The sequence below is a fragment of the Lactuca virosa genome, chromosome 7, assembly GCF_052849685.1.
Source record: "Lactuca virosa cultivar CGN04683 chromosome 7, Lactuca_virosa_CGN04683_v6, whole genome shotgun sequence".
NCBI lineage: Eukaryota > Viridiplantae > Streptophyta > Magnoliopsida > Asterales > Asteraceae > Lactuca > Lactuca virosa.
The window spans coordinates 72,922,880-72,939,407 of NC_136432.1; the positions used below are offsets into that span (position 1 = coordinate 72,922,880).

Here is a 16,528-nt window from a genome sequence, read left to right on the forward strand (position 1 = left end):
ATCAACTTCTAGAAGTGTCATTGATCAAGATAAGTTGCTCTTGAATGTTGGAATGTGTGTTGGACTGGAAGATGTGCAAACACGAAACGTGATCTGCCATAGAACGAACTGAATGTGCCATTGAGGACTTGGATGCGTCATCATTAAAGATGATGTACCATGTGTAATCTTGATGATCCATCAACATGTTCATGATGGTCCAATGACCTAAGATGAGCCAACAATGTTCATGATGCTCCACATATGAGCTAAATGTGCAATCTTAAATCATGATGGTTCAACTTGCTTTCAGCAAGTACTCCATGTCAACGGCAAGAGTTACAACATCTTATTCTTCAAACATTTGATTTTCCGTTATTATCTTTCAAACCTAAAATATTCTAATAATGTTTATTAGAGAGATAGGGCTGAGTAAATTGTTTTCATGGCCGAAGAGGAGAGAGGTCAACAAAAATACTGGAAATATGTATATATATATATATATATATATATATATATATATATATATATATATATATATATATATATATATATATATATATATATATCCAACAGTGATAGGGCTGAGCAAATTGTTTTCATGGCCGAAGAGGAGAGAGGTCAACAAAATTTTTTTGCGTTGTGAAAGGGTTAGGTCGAAAGAGTTTTAGTATGGCTCGATACAGTGATAGATTTGTGAAAATACCCGTTATGGTTAGCAAAGTGACGTATTATCTCAATCCTCCCTAATAAATAAAGAACTTTTTTGTCATATGACATGCTCTCCTTCAATTTGGCAAATGTCAATTTGTGGTAATATTGAATTAATTTTTTTTCCACATGTCATTTTATTGAATTTACTATTTTATCAAATTCCATATAATATTTTAATATAATAATTGTAATAAATATAATAATGAATGAATATCAATTTCATTAATGAGCTTAACTTCTAATTTCAAAAAATTTAAATTAAACTTTATTGGTTTTTTCTGTTTATTTATTTAAATATTTGTTTAAATTTAAAAAATAAAAAACATTTCAATTTTAATAATTCATTATTTTTTTATTTTCTTATAAATTCAATGTTTTTTAATTATTTAGACCTTCATATTTAATTTTTTTTTTTAAATTAACTCATATAACACATCGGTCTCACAAGTAATACATATAATACAATGAATTTAAATAAACTACCCCATACTCTATAGAACATACAACCCCATACTCTATAAAACATAAAACACAAACATATAATTACAATATTTAACAGTATCTTTAATCAGTACATGAAAAATTGATGGATTTATATTGTTTATAAATTCTAAACAAACAACAAGCATCACATAGTTAAAGAAAAATTGCCCTTCTACAACTCAATAAAATTCCAAAAATACCCCGCTATTGTTGATCACAATCAAACTCTACTGAATCTCATATTAAAATAAACATTATTCACTTTTCCACGTTAATAATGTTTCAAAATAAACATTTTTGTTAGCTTTTTTAACATTGTGCACATCATATTACTAGCCCCACGCGATAGAAAAGATAATGGTGACACGTCATTGTGCCAGATCGTCAAGAACCCTCCTGACAGCTTCTTGGAACCTTGATTCGTCCCATTCGTTTCCCTACATAAAAAGCCAAGTATAAGAGAGAAAATAGTTCATAATATAACATATTAAATACCGAATATTTAAAAAATAAATACAAATGATCCTACATTAAATATTCTTAAAATTTATAATCATATTAGGTGGACATCAATTTTCTTATTACTTTTATTAAATAAAATATTTTCTTATCTTTATTTTCATAAAAATGTCTATTGCTTTATAATAAAGCCAAATTCGATGGTTAAAAGTTAAAAGTTAAAACCCCATTATATAGCTTATCTTCTGATTCCCAAAATTGAATTGTCAAAAAAGCTTAATGAACATGTTCCAAGAAACTACCTACTTTGAATTATTGATTTTAAATGATATACATGAATGTTCATATTTTGTCATCAATCTTTAAAAAACATATACACATATTTTAATCACAGGAAACTTTCTAATTTTATGGTGCCAAAAAATAAATGAATGACTGTTAAATGACTAATAGTACTGAATGCATGGTTAACATAATAGTATGTATGTATGAACCACTAAGAGCATAGTACTTCTATCGGTTTCTATTTTGGCTCATGAGTTCCTTATCTGACTTATATCATATCTTCTTAAACATTGTGTTTGAAACTATTTTCCGTGATATAAAAATCTACTAAAGGGAGTTTTCTTTTATGTACAATATATCACTTTTAATATTCTATTTGTATATGAAATATCATTATTTCCATTAACCAAACCTCTACATGCAACATAAAAAAAATACCTGAATTCTCAATCTCAAAACAACTCGATTCGTTAAAGCTTCTGTCTCCAACGTCCTTTGTGTCCCAGCATTTACTGACATTACACTTACATTCTCTACTTGTTTGATGAATTCCAACACACGAACCACCAAATCCACAAGAATGAGGTCCCCTCTGACATTCAATTCCAATTCTATGACTCGTGACTCCGAAGTTGATTCACCAATGTCCGTGATTCTGACTGTTAGTCTCTCGCCGGAGATGTTACCGGAATCTTGATTATGTGCTTCTTTCCTAGAATGCTCAGCCTCCAAAATCTTGTTTCTTCTGTTAAGCTCATTAACTTGAGATTTTAAAGAATTTATGTACTCTTTTGTTTTTGATAGTACTGATGCTTTGTCCTTCTAAAGTTCATTAGCCAAAAAAAACAGAATATCAGTTACAATTTACTGATTTTGGAATCTCAGTCTCATAAAAAATAAATGATCAACAAATATTTATTACTAAATTAAACCATGAAATTTTAAAATATGGTTTAGAATTTATACAAATGACTGATTTAATGAGTTTTATAATCTTTTATTAGGTTTCCTAAAGCAAAAGTTTTCAAAATGATCTTTTTTGTATTAAGAGCCAAAAAAACAGAAATGATGATACGTGTCATATTGGTATACTAAAATATCATTAAATGAGTATTAAATGTTACACATGTCACTATTTAATTGGGTACAAGGATTTGTAGGAATAAAAAATAGAAGAATATTTAATTTCTCTATTTGTATTAAGAGCCAAAAAAACAGAATATCAGTTACAATTTACTGATTTTGGAATCTCAATCTCATAAAAAATAAATGATCAACAAATATTTATTACTAAATTAAACCATGAAATTTTAAAATATGGTTTATAGTTTGTATAAATGATTGATTTAATGAGTTTTATAATATTTTATTAGGTTTCCTAAAGCCAAAGTTTTCAAAATGATATTTCTTGTATTAAGATTACATTAGCTTGAATAGAAAACCAAGACGTTATCAAGTGATATATACCATCTGGATAAATGTTTTTTCATATGGAGCAAAGAATTCGCATATACAACCATTGAAAATATTGTTAACCTTGTATTTTTATGCTACATGAAGAGTTTTAAGAAATGAGCGTACATATACATAATCATTCTCCGAATTCCGCCCTCATTGGTCGTATAGTAGGAAGATGACATGCATTAATTAATATAAGTTTTTAAACTTTTAGTATAAAATCATATAAGTTAAAAAAACATTTACCATTTTCTTTGGACTCCGTGCTAATTTTTGACATGATATGAAATGAATGTATGATCGTGTGTTGTGTTAACTTGATGGGCAAAGAAATGAATATGATGCGGTACAAGATGATGATCAATGATATAAACGAAGGACATACCTTCGACCCCGGAGGGAGTAGTGATTTCAAAGCTTCGAGGCTTTCATTGATTTTCTCTCTTCTTTTACGCTCTGCTATCATGTGATGAAGTTGATTGCTTGTAGGTCGGGTTGTTTGGATCATTTGACTTTGTTGGGCTCGAGCCTCACTTAGATTTCGAAAGAATGAAAGCGATCTTCTATTAAGATTCTGGCGACTTTGAACTCGTTGTTTTGTACACCCTAAACATGATCGATATCTCTTAAATGCAGTAGCAACTCGAGGGGCTTGAAGATGGTAAGAGGAAGAACAAGATGGAGAAGAAGAAGACGAAATGGCTGCAAGAATTGCTTGTGTCATTACAGATTCTTCATGTTCTCTGTAAGGTATCAACTTATTGGTTCTAATTTGATATAGGGCATGTTGAAGAGGGTCTTCTGATCTCATTGCTGAAGAAGATGGTGTTTGTCGATCCAAAGATGCTTCTTCAATAGGATATATTTCCGGCATATAAGAACTTGTTTGAAGCATGTTGAAGAGAAAAGGTGAGTGCTCGGTGCTATTGTCCATGGATAATGATCTAAGAGATGAAGAAGAAGATGAAGGTCGAGCTTGAACAACTGGTTGGGGAAGCAATTCTTGAGGGAAATCGCCAGGAAACAGATTCTTCGACACAATTTCGAAGTTAGTCTACATTAAAAACCACGAAGAGAGTTAAAAATAGAAAAGGATGGGAATAGCAAGTTATCGATTTTGCTCGAGGGTGCATGCCATTGAAGATGAGAACCATTAGTCTAAGAATTAAATTAGTATCTTACCTGCAGGGAGGACCCATTGGACATGCCAAGCTCGATCTCACCATTCTTGCACCCCATAAAAATTGCAGTCTGCAATGGAAATTTGTCATCATGAGTGTAAGTGTATGCATGCAGTATGATCAAGAAGTCAAGAGAGGGCAACTAGCATTTTGTATCCGAAAAGAAAGTGCCGGGAAAGGAGCTAAATGGAACGAATATTGAGCTTAAAATACACACTTTGCATACCTTAATCCTAGCTTCCTGCAAGTAAAAGTAGGGATACACAGATTAGCTGGCTTCAAATCTTCCATGCATGCATCAAGATAAATTAATTCCCATCAAGATGATAAAAACTTAATCAGTTTAAAGTATAATTACTTCATAAAATTGTAATTGTGCTGGATTCGATGCCAATCTTAAAAGCTCCAACCCTTTACGCTCCATGTATGGTAGATTGTGCATGAATGCTAACCCTGGAACACCTCTATATACAAAAAAAAAATTAATTAATTAACCGATTGTCAGAAAACATATAATTAAGTTCAAATAACACTCATTATAGGAAAGAAAAATCATTTTTTCTTGTTCTTACCCACTGTAATCGTCAATCAAGAAAATTGACTTCTGGTAGTCAATAAATGACCTCATGGCTAGACTCCCAGATGATGAGCTTTCTTGCTTGTTTTCTTCTTTGTAAGTTCCGTCAATGAAGATCAGACAACTGCGATTTTTGCATGGCTATCAGAACAGAGAAATGCTTACAACATACATACATACATACATACATACATACATACTACATACATCCATACCAACATTTGTATTTTGTGTATGTATGTGTGTATGTACGAATACAAAAACAATCCAGTTAGCATGAGAGATGTACTTGGAAGGATTGGGAAAGTGAGACCAGAGGCAGACGTAAGTGAAACCAAACGTTTCCATGATTTGTCGAAGCCTACTGGATCTTTCAGTTTCTTCAAGATTGAAAATGGAGTCCATTTTCGAAGAAGCTTATTTACAGAAACCTAACTAGGGTTTGATGCATATATATACATACATGTGCATGTATGTACATACATATATATAAAAGATGAAATTAGAAGGATCTGCAGATGGTGCGGAAGTGGAACAGTGGTGATTTTGTCATGGGAGTTCATCCATGGAGTTTCTTGGAGGGCTTCTTCTTCGATGGTCCATCATGTGAACGCAATAAATTAATCATCTATTGACTTGGCAAATCTTTACGCACACTTGAGAGAGATGATTGCAAAAAGTGTGTGTGGAAGATGAATAGATGAAGCTGAAAATGAATTAAGATGATATATATAATTATATTATATTATATTATTTTCTTATTTAGTATAAACCAAGGTCTCTTTCACACATTTTCTTTTATTTTTCAAATTTCTTTTTTTATTTTTGATGTGTATATGTGGATCATAAGAATTTGGTTGGTGAAGAAAGTCTTTTATGAAGAATACATACTTCTCAAAGAGGTTATTAATGTAAAAAATATATATATCTAGAATAAACTTAATTACTGATTTTGTAATTATGATATTAATGTAAAAAAAATATATATCTAGAATAAACTTAATTAGTGATTTTGTAATTATGATGTACACTACAAGAAATATACCCTTTAGCGACGACATTATTACCGGCGACAAGGGGCTTTACCGGCGACTCTAGATATTGTCGCCGCTAAAAACCAATGTCGCCGGCAATAGTGTCGCCGCTAAAGAGTTGTCACCTGAATCCGCGCTTTCCTCCTCTGTTACATCTGAACCGTTCGATGAGATATCCTGTCTTATCAGATGTACCAGGATGTACAAGCTAATCTGTTGACAGAGAGTTTTCAAGCAGCTTTGTTAAAAGGTTATCGAGAACGTAAAGCTGACGCAAAAGAATATTTTAAGTCAGTTGGAGGGTATGATGATATCCCGGGAGCATTAGCCAATCCTCCGGAGGGTATGCTAGTGGATAACTGGGCGAAGGCAGTTGAGTATTTTCAAACGGACGAACACAAAATTGCTTCAGAAAGGAACAAAAAAATCTGTGAAATGCAAACAAATGTGAATCGTGGGGGGTCGAGCTCGTATAGTAGTACTTGCTATAAGAAGGTAACGTACGATACATGTAATTATTTATTTAAAATATAATCTAATTTTTAAAGTTAAACAGAACCTGAAGAGAGTGGAAACGTTTCGCAAAGCTCATGCCGATAAGAATGGTGTATTTGTTACTGCTGAGGCGGAACAACAATATGTAAGTATTTAATTATAATTTTATCATATAATTAAATGTTTATTTATACTTAATTGTTACTCACTTTTGGGAGTTACAGAATCGGTTAGTTGAAGGGCTGTTAGAACAAACTCAAGGTGAAAGTCAGTTAACTCCCGCTCAAGAAAGAGTTGCGTTTGAGAAAGTATTAGGAGAGCGACGTGGCCATATTAGAGGCATTGGCCGTAAATCTTCCGCTCTCCCGCCGATTCCACAGCCTTCGCAACCATCACAACCATCACAGGTAAAACAATCTACTTTGGTTTTGTGGTGATTATTTGCTAAAAAGTTTCGTAATTAAGTTTTTGTCCCAAGTATTCATTTTTTCCAACTACATAATTAATAAACAGCGACAACTGGACTTATTACCGACAAAAGTCGCGTCGCCGCTATTGCTATTATCAACGACAACTGGACTTATTACCGGCGACTTTTGTCGCCGCTAATGACCATTTTCCTTGTAGTGGTAGGTAAAAGTGTAATTCTTGGTAAAACATAATTTTATGAAAGGGAATAAAGACCAAGGGAAATTTGGGCTTTTTTCAATCCCTTAGGTTATTTTTTTTCCTTTTCAGAATATAAAATGGATGTCACCCTTACCTTATTAAACACGTCTAACATGTCACTTAAGAAATCAAAGCTAATGTAGCTACCATGTTAGCAACCAAATGTCCATACCATCTTCCACGCTATACTGTTACTACTGGGAATTCAGTTCTTCGATTGCTTTACGCTCAATGTAAAGTTTATTTTTCTTACGGTACTCACACTTCCGCCAAGAAGTCTTCGATGCACTTAGAAGCTTGTTCTTCTTACCACTCACCACAACTCTCTTCATTCTCATCTACAGTTCATCAACATCTGAACTCTTCACCTCTCATCTTCATCGCAACTCATCTTCATTTGCTTCAAAACCTTAATAGGGTTACTCCCAAAACTCATAATTGCAAACCGCAACCAAAAATCAACCCCAATCTAGTCTCAATTTTATCTCCTCGCCATTAACAAAAGTTTTTTTTTTGATAACTTTTAAACTATTCTTTTTTTTTCTACTTCAATTGTGATTTAGATTACGATAACTTGTGATAAAAAATCCAAGAAGAATCTTTGTATATGAAAATTTCTTGCATGATCGAGAAATCTTGTTACACCGTAAATTTTCAAACCAAAATTTTCATTTTTAAAACACATAAACTTTTATAATATTTCATAAAAACCAAAAGTGTCTCAAAAGTCAACATAAATCCACAATAAAAGTCAAATCCCAGAATCCTCAACATAGTCTCGGGCAGGTGTGTACAATCATGTCGGTGCGTTCTCACGGTCCTAAGACATACCTGAAACACAAAACACATAACAAGGTAAGCACGAAGCTTAGTGAGTTCCCCAAAATACCACATACACAAATAATAAGCCTCTCACGGCTATAACTCGGCATGGACCCTCCGGTCTCATGCGTCTCGGTGTGGACCCTCCGGTCATGTGTCTCAGTGAGGACCCTCCGGTCTCACATTTCGGTTTGGACCCTCCAGTCCAGTATCTCAGTGAAGACCCTCCGGTCCCACAACTCGGTTTGGACCCTCTGGTCCTATCTCAGTAAGCACAAAATATAGCATACATATCACATAGATAAAATGCATACTATCATATAACTCAAATAAGCACATATGACCCTCTGGTCGCACAAAGATACCACTTATGGTAAGTATAGTGAGAAGACTCACCTCGTAAGTAGGCTAAGAAAATGTGTACTCCTCGAACACGAATCACCGAATCTAGCCTCTGCCTAATCACATATGATAATTATCTCTAATTAACACCTTAATCACAAATTCTAAATAAACTAAGTTATTTACCCTCTCTAACTCTTGGATTGGGAAAAAGACCATTTTACTCCATAATGCCACTACAAGCTCTAACTAAGGTGTTTAAGCACAATAACTCTTTTATGACTGGATAAAGCTGGAACCTTTAGCCTCTATGGACCTCACAAGGTCCAGATCTGATGTCTCAATGCTTGGAAAGCACAAGTCATACCAAATCTCAAGGAAATATGGAAAAAGCCCCAAAAGTTCCTCATTAACAAGATCTAAACAACATGATGAGCAAGGTGATGGCTTTTACCTTCCAGCAGAAACTCCAAGTGAAAGAATACTAGATCCCACAGCTTCTCCTCGTTCCTTTCTTGTATCTCACTTCTTCCCTTCCAAAAGATTCACCAAAACACTCAAATATTAGTTCTACCACTCTCTCTTAGCTCAATGGCCGATTAGGGTTTCACACAGGGGAGTTGGGTAGTTGGTGAGGCGGAAATGAGGACATAAGTTCCTTTAAATAGGCCCCAACCCCGGAGATTTAGGGTTTCATCTCACAGCGCCAACTCGACGAGTCGACTCTCTGACTCGTCGAGTCGGTTATTAGACCCACGTGGTCAATTCGCCTCTACTCGACGAGTTGAGGCACCAAATCGTCGAGTTTCTCAATAGATCACAAAAATAAATATATAAATAAATAATATACATGGGAGTCCGGATGTTACAAATCTTCAAAGAGAAGTACATCAAAATGAACAAGAGTGTCAAGATTTCTTCTTACCCCCGTCAGATATCCGGCCCGTTCGCCAATGTCCTGGTACCCATCGAATTTGAACCTGAATGCAACTACACAAACGAATGCTTGTTAAAAAAATCACTCATCAACAATCATTTCATAACCAAAGATCCATCAATGGAAGATCTATTCTATCTACCCTTATCAATTACAAGACTAAGACACTTTCCAAGGGAAAGAATCAATGAAATACAATACGTCATCAAATAGTACATTTACAACATCTATAAATACCCTTACTGAATTAGTGTCGTTGATCGTATGTACGTTCAATGTCATTTAATCGGACATGTCGCCATTAACAAACCATATGAAGTTTTGACTTACTAGATTCTCTACTATGTGGTTGTTGGACGGTGAGTTGTATGGAGAGAGAGAGAGAGAGAGAGAGAGAGAGAGAGAGAGAGAGAGAGAGAGGGAGAAAGAGAGAGAGAGAGCGATAGGGAGCGAGAAAGAGAGAGAGAGAGAGAGAGAGAGAGAGAGAGAGAGAGAGAGAGAGAGAAAGAAAGAAAGAGAGAGAGAGAGAGAGAGAGAGAGAGAGAGAGAGATAAAGAGAGAGAGAAAAAGAGAGAGGGAGAGAGAGAGAGAGAGAGAGAGAGAGAGATTTTAAAATAAAAAATAATATTTATATTTGAGAATAACATTTAACATAAAAAATCCATGTGGATGCCATATAAGCACCACGTGGACTAGTTGGTTGACCTAAATGCCATGTGAGACATCGGCTCACTTATTTAAAGTTGGTGAAGTTAATCTTTCAATGTTTGAAAAAATTAAGAATGAAAAACCCAAATTTAAGAGAGTCACGATGTGAGAGATAGTGTCTCACGACGTGACTTTAGGCGGAGACATGTGGCCATTTTAAGGCTCACAACATGACACATAGGTGTTCAGGTCGTTAGATCAGGTTAACCCTAATTCCGTGTTTTGCTCCCTATTTATGTGAACTGGGAGGCTAGGGTTTGCATACCTTTAACCTCCATCACTTCCTTCCTGCCCAAAATGTTCTTAGCCTCTATTAGTGACCTTAAAGAGCTTATTTGGTGGTTTTTATCCCTTAGAAGAAGAAGAAGACTCTTTGGGTTCATCCTTTTGGGAATTAATTTCCTACTTCATCCTCTTGCTATGCTCTTGGACCTTTATAAGTTATAAAGCTCATTCCTTTATCTCTAATGCATGTTAGATCTAAGATTTATGTTTTTGTTTTTCATGGATAGTTAGGGCAGCATGAATGGGATCCATAAAGTTAGCAACTTTATGGATCATTGAGGCATTTCCTTTTAGTAGGAGTTCAGATTTAAAGTTTGGTGTTGGTTTTTGACACCAAGCATGTGTCTTCATCCCATTATCTTGTTATTGACCTAGTTGGTGTTCAAGTCATGCATTCGACATGCATGACTGTAAAGCTTCGATTTTCGTGGTCCTTAGGGTTGGGGGAGACCTTCTATAAAGTCTTATGGAATGGCTTAAAGGATTAAGATCTTAATGCTCAAACCTGGCTAGAGTAGGTCTCACAACTTGAGCAACAGCATGTCATGTCGTGAGATATGCTGTTCACGACTATTTTGTCCTTTTCCAGTCACGACGTGACCTATGGGTGGTCACGACGTGACCATTGGCTGGAGTTGACAATGGTTGACTTTTTGACCGTGGTTGACTTTTGGGTCAATCTAGGGTTTTAAGGTGTAGGCTAATAGGGTATGATTGTACTGATGTTAGGTGTCTTGTTGATCCTGTCGACCCTATGCGTGAGAGTTGTTGTGTTTCTAGTTATTATCCACAATTTGAGTCTTCTCACTACTTTACTTGTATGGTATTTATGTCTGTGACCAGCTGGGTCTTTATTGTTGTTTGTTGTTTTTTCTGAATTACATTGATGATACTTTAGGATTGCTGATAATCCCCAGGGTTGCTGATAACTCCTAAACATACTATTAACTCCTGAACATACTATTAATCCCCAGGGTTCGAAAAATTAGGTTGTTACAAGTTGGTATCAGAGCCCTAGTTTGAGAAAATTGGATGAACATTCATGGGATTCCAGAGTCAAACTAAGGATCTGAAAGTTTTATAAATTTTTTTAAAAAAGAATGAGTTTTAGAGAATGGAACGAAGGAAGCGGAGTGTACAGTCAGCTGGAGCCCGAGGCAGCGATCTTCTAAAATATCCATAACTATGTTATATACTATATTATAGTTGTTGTTATTAAACTGATAGAAATGCATGCTAGTTGGTAGGCTAAGGATCCCATAGGAGTTTCAGGGTAAGGTTGCCTGACTTTGTGATGCCTTATAGCCTAGGACCGCTTGTTAATGCTCTACTAGAGTTGAAGTTAAGATTGGTAATTACTTCGTGTAAACTTCATGGTTGTACATAGATAGGATTTTATAGCCTTATAATACTTGGTTTATCCTTACTACATGTTACTTGTTTGGTTGTGGATTTTGGTTAGAATCTCTTATTCGAATGTCTATTGAGTCTGGGTTATGTAGAATCGGCTTACGGGGAACCATTGGCCAGATCAGCAGAAACTTCTTGCGAAGCGGTAGTTGGGTAGGGACCTAAGATGTTTATCTTAGGGGTTAGATATGGCTCTTTGAGTGCTTAGATGTATGTGGTTTACTTTTGTGAAAGCAGAGTGTTTGTGATTCGGAACCTTTATAGGGGATCTAAATCAACAACGAAAAGGTGTGGAAGGTAGTATGGGCCAGTACTACTGGAAGCACATGATTTGTATGCGGTTTGGAAGGAATCTTGAGGGTACCATGTGTAACACCTTGTTTCGAATCATATTCGAATTCAGGGCTGTGACCCGAGGATCAATTATCATAAGGCTACGAGCCTTGGGGAAGGAGAGATTTAGACCCCTTGGATGTAGATAATATAGACAGGTGATCTGAGAGTTCAGTTTTATTTTGGAGCCCAAGGATATAACCGTAAAGTGATAGTCTGGGCATTTTATAAAGTTTGAATTTAAGCTCAGGAAGTTTTAAGGCAAAAGAGAGTTTATAGAATTGTAGGTCTTCACATTAGCTTTCAACGAATATAAAGAACGTCAAAATCGAACTTAGAACAAAAAAGTCATGGCTTTCGGAAGATTGGTGGTTTTAGCCATAGCCATTACGTTGGGCGTACTCAAGGAGTACGCTTGTAACGCCCGGTTCCTGGTATATATTTTAATAAAGAATTATTCAGTTTTTTGCAAAGGGACTCGACGAGTAGGAGGCCCAGACTCGTCGAGTAGGAACGAGTGTGTGTGAGTGAAAAAGAAGTGATTTCTTGGTGTTTTCTTGAAGGAGGGAAAGCTAGAAGTGCTTGGTTGAAGGAAGGAGCTTTGGACACAGAAGAAGAACCCCATTTCCAGCTCATTTGAGGTATAAAGTCGATACCTTGTCCATTCATCTACTAGATCCCTTCATGGAGTAGTTTAGGGCTTTAAGGAGCCATTTTTGGAACCATTAATGGATGCAAGCATGTTTGGAGTTAAGACTTCAGATCCAGGGTCTTTGAGGGACTCCATGGCATAAAGGTGCCAACTTTATGGCCATGGGAGTCCCATGCATCATAAGAACCACTTTTAGAGCCTTTTTGAGCTAAATAACCCATGCATGAACGTAAAGTTTGTAACTTTATGTGTTATATCAAACCTAGAAGGCCATATCTATGTTTTGGATGCATTAAGCCCGACTAAAATCGGCTGGATGGAATTAGACTTTAGAGGACTCGACGAGTCGTTCTTAGGACTCGGCAAGTTCGGTCGTGGTTCTCCAACCTTTTCTGTTACTGAGCAAACTTGTTGAGTCTAGAAGATGACTCAGTGAGTTGGACGTGTTTATGGACTTGAAGATCAAAGAACTCGACGAGTCCAAGGATGAACTCGGCGAGTAGATAGCAAATCTCCCGACTTGTATGAAGGAGAACTCGACGAGTCCAAGGAAGAACTCGACGAGTTCAAACGGAAAGTCCTGATTCTGTCATAAGGAGAAACTCGGCGAGTTAGAGGGTAAATCGACGAGTTAGATCCCGAATTCGAGATTCTCTGAATCATGGAACTCGACGAGTTGACGGACCAACTCGGCGAGTTGAGTAAACCAGAATGTTGACTTGGACCAGAAGGTTGACTTTGACCAGAGTTTTGACCTTTGACTTGACCATTGACCAGAGTTTTGACCTTTGACTTGACCATTGACCAGAGTTGACCCTTAAAGGGGTTATAAGTTTGAAATAGTAATTAAAAGATATGTTATGTGTGGGATTTTGAGGAGAGTTGATCCCAGCACCGATGACAGTTCAGCTACTTCACGACATTGAGGTGAGTTACCTTTCGGTAGGAGTGGGTCGAAGGCACCAATGTCGGCCCACTAGTAGGTGATTATAGCTGAGATGATTGTCTTTGTGATAATTGTCTCGATGCCACTATTTGATATGATTTATGTACTAGCATGCTATGTTATTATATGGTAATGGTAGGGGGTGAAACAGTCCCCGGTTACCGGTTGAAAGAGAACGAAGGGGAAGCCAACACCCATATATGCTAAGTTGTATATGTTTTACATGTTTTATGTGGTAGTAGTAGGGGTGAAATAGTCCCCGGTTACCGGTTGAAAGAGAACGAAGGGGAGGCCACCACCCAGATATGCTAGGCATTACGTGATTATATGGTATGTGGTATGATGGGGGAACTCACTAATCTTTGTGCTTACGGTTTTCTGTTTTGGTTTCAGGTACTTCTTCCTCGAAGGGAAAGGGGTCGGCACAGTATCAGCGCATCACACACACGATTTTCCGCACCACAGATCTATGGGATTTATACTCTGATATGATTTTGTTATAACATGTTATGACTATGGATACATTGGCTTGATATATATTATTACTATGTGGTTTTCAGACAAATGGATTTATATTTGTTTAATTTAAAAATGAAATTTTTGGTACGTATTTTTGGGATGTTACAATGTTGGGCGTAATGTCTAGATGCAGGATCGCGGAGGCACCCACGTACGTTGGGCTTACGTGGGAGTAAGTGGGGCATACGCTAAGCAGGGACAAACCATAATTTTTTGAATTTGGGCCCTAGTTAAACAACTTATGTTGCCTTGGTAGTATCTTTTGGTCAGCCTCCATGTCACATCCCCAAATTCAAGGTCATTTTAAAAATTTTATTTATGCTTATTTGAAAATCAGTGTATTCATTTTAAAGAATAATAATGTGGAATTTGTTCCCAGAAAAACGTGATAAATATATTATCAAAGAATTTCCAAAGAAATGTATTTTGTTTATATTAAAACTTTGGGATGTCATTGTTAATACAGAAACATAAGCATAAACAGACCTTACATTCATTTACACTAGTGATACAAGAAAACTGAGTGCGTCAGGCTTGGGAGCCTGGTGAGCACATAGGTTTTTCGACCCACAATAAATAAGTTTATTATTTTCAACAATCATTCAACCCGATTACTCGTTCCCGTTATTCTCACTTTACGTCCCTAAAGCATCTTTTATAAGGGACCTAGCCTAAGGATTTTTCATCGGGTTCACAATACTGCTTAGGGGATTCCTCAGCAATACATGTAAGATAAGGCAACCATGAGGGGGATGGAGTACACCTGGTGAGCACACCATTCACAAACACCTGCAGGTTGCGAGCCTGCTAGCGTTCCAATGGACTGTCTAGAAAAGTCAGTGGTCGTCATCCATACTCCGCTAGATGACTGGATCATCGTCAACACCATTCCTCTCATCATTTTAGTTTATCACACATCAACTATTTCATCTACCCATATTTTACCTAGCATATTTATAGATATAAAATACATATACAGTTTAGATCTGAAAAAAAAAATTAAGATCTTTCATCCAGCATAGATCTATAAAATTGTGACAACCGTCAAATTTCGGTCAATTCAAAGTCAAACAAAGTCAACAAGTCAAACCGGTCAACTCCAATAACCCTTGTATGTTAGGGTTTACGTTATGTAATCACTATACAATTCGCTATTTTAATGAGAAATCATCATTTGGAAAGTTCATGTGTTTGATTTTCCTTAGCCTTAACAGTGCTAAACAACGAACCAAAGCGATAAAACACTATTGCACAATCATCGGGATTGTGTAGGACACTAAATCATGGCTTAACGGGGTTTACGGACCTTGCGTTTCAAAGCCAAACACTCAAAAAGGTCTCAAAAGAACTCTCTCTCAATCTCTTTCACTCAATCTCTCTCTATTAGAAATCTCTCCCAAATCTCTCTCAAAAGTTCCTTTAACTTTTTGTAATCATTCGGGTCATCACGACCCTTAACCGGGTCAAAAACCACTTGAAACGGGGTAAAAACGGGTAAAATAGCCTTAAGGACCCAAAACCGAACCCCTCGGACCGAAGCCTCGCATCCGAAGTGCTCAGGACCGAAGCCTCGGACCGAAGCCTCGCATCCGAAGTGCTCAGGACCGAAGCCTCGCACCGAAGCCTCAGGTCCGAAGCCTCAGGTCCGAACCTCGGCCCAGGACCGAGCAACTTCGCAGATTCAGCCTTTTTTCCCGGTTTTCGACTACGACTTCGTTTTAACTCCGTTTTTCATTATTTTAACGTGGGATTTTCACCAAAAACTTTATTTTATAAACTAAGGCCCCAAAATATATAAATCTCCAGGGTTTTTATAATATATATTAAAAGAATTAGTGGTTGAACTAATTATTGAGGGAATATTTGCTTTTCCTTAATTTATGACAAAAGCAAACCACCACCACCTCACTCTATGATTAGCCACTCTTTCCCACTACCCCTTGTCTCCTTAGTGGACCTTTACACCCAATCTCCAGCTCTTCCCACGTTCTAAGAGCTGGAGGATTGATCCTCTCTCCTCATTCTCCATAAAACTCTTTCATTCTACACTTAGCAACCAAGAACACTCTCCAAAATTCTCTCATCTTTTCTCTCAACTTCAAGAACTTCAAGGCTTTCTCCAGGGATTTCTTTCTTCAATTAGTAAGTATCTTCATCATTCACATAATTATTAAACTCCATTCTACTCAAATCATTGATATCTTACACAAGTTCCATCTTATTCGGTGTTAGATTCTCGA

General features: G+C 36.4%; 1 protein-coding gene across 1 annotated transcript; it reads right to left on the reverse strand.

The window, feature by feature from the left end:
• Window positions 1-1,324: 1,324 nt before the first annotated feature.
• Window positions 1,325-5,726, reverse strand: LOC145125386 (basic helix-loop-helix (bHLH) DNA-binding family protein). Its single transcript, XM_079060851.1, has 8 exons — window positions 5,426-5,726; window positions 5,132-5,260; window positions 4,918-5,023; window positions 4,786-4,800; window positions 4,561-4,629; window positions 3,764-4,432; window positions 2,359-2,742; window positions 1,325-1,613 (listed from the first exon to the last, which is right to left on the reverse strand). The coding sequence occupies exons 1-8, from the start codon at window positions 5,539-5,541 to the stop codon at window positions 1,545-1,547; spliced, it is 1,557 nt and encodes a 518-aa protein (XP_078916977.1). The 5' UTR covers window positions 5,542-5,726; the 3' UTR covers window positions 1,325-1,544.
• Between the last annotated feature and the right edge of the window lie 10,802 nt (window positions 5,727-16,528).

What these genes read in the sequence shown, in the direction of transcription:
- LOC145125386 (XM_079060851.1), bottom strand. Translation starts at nt 5,541, where the DNA reads ATGGACTCCATTTTCAATCTTGAAGAAACTGAAAGATCCAGTAGGCTT. An exon ending in CACTTTCCCAATCCTTCCAA is followed by an intron (nt 5,261 to 5,425) that starts GTACATCTCTCA and finishes CAAAAATCGCAG; the next exon opens with TTGTCTGATCTTCATTGACG. An exon ending in TTGATTGACGATTACAGTGG is followed by an intron (nt 5,024 to 5,131) that starts GTAAGAACAAGA and finishes TTTTGTATATAG; the next exon opens with AGGTGTTCCAGGGTTAGCAT.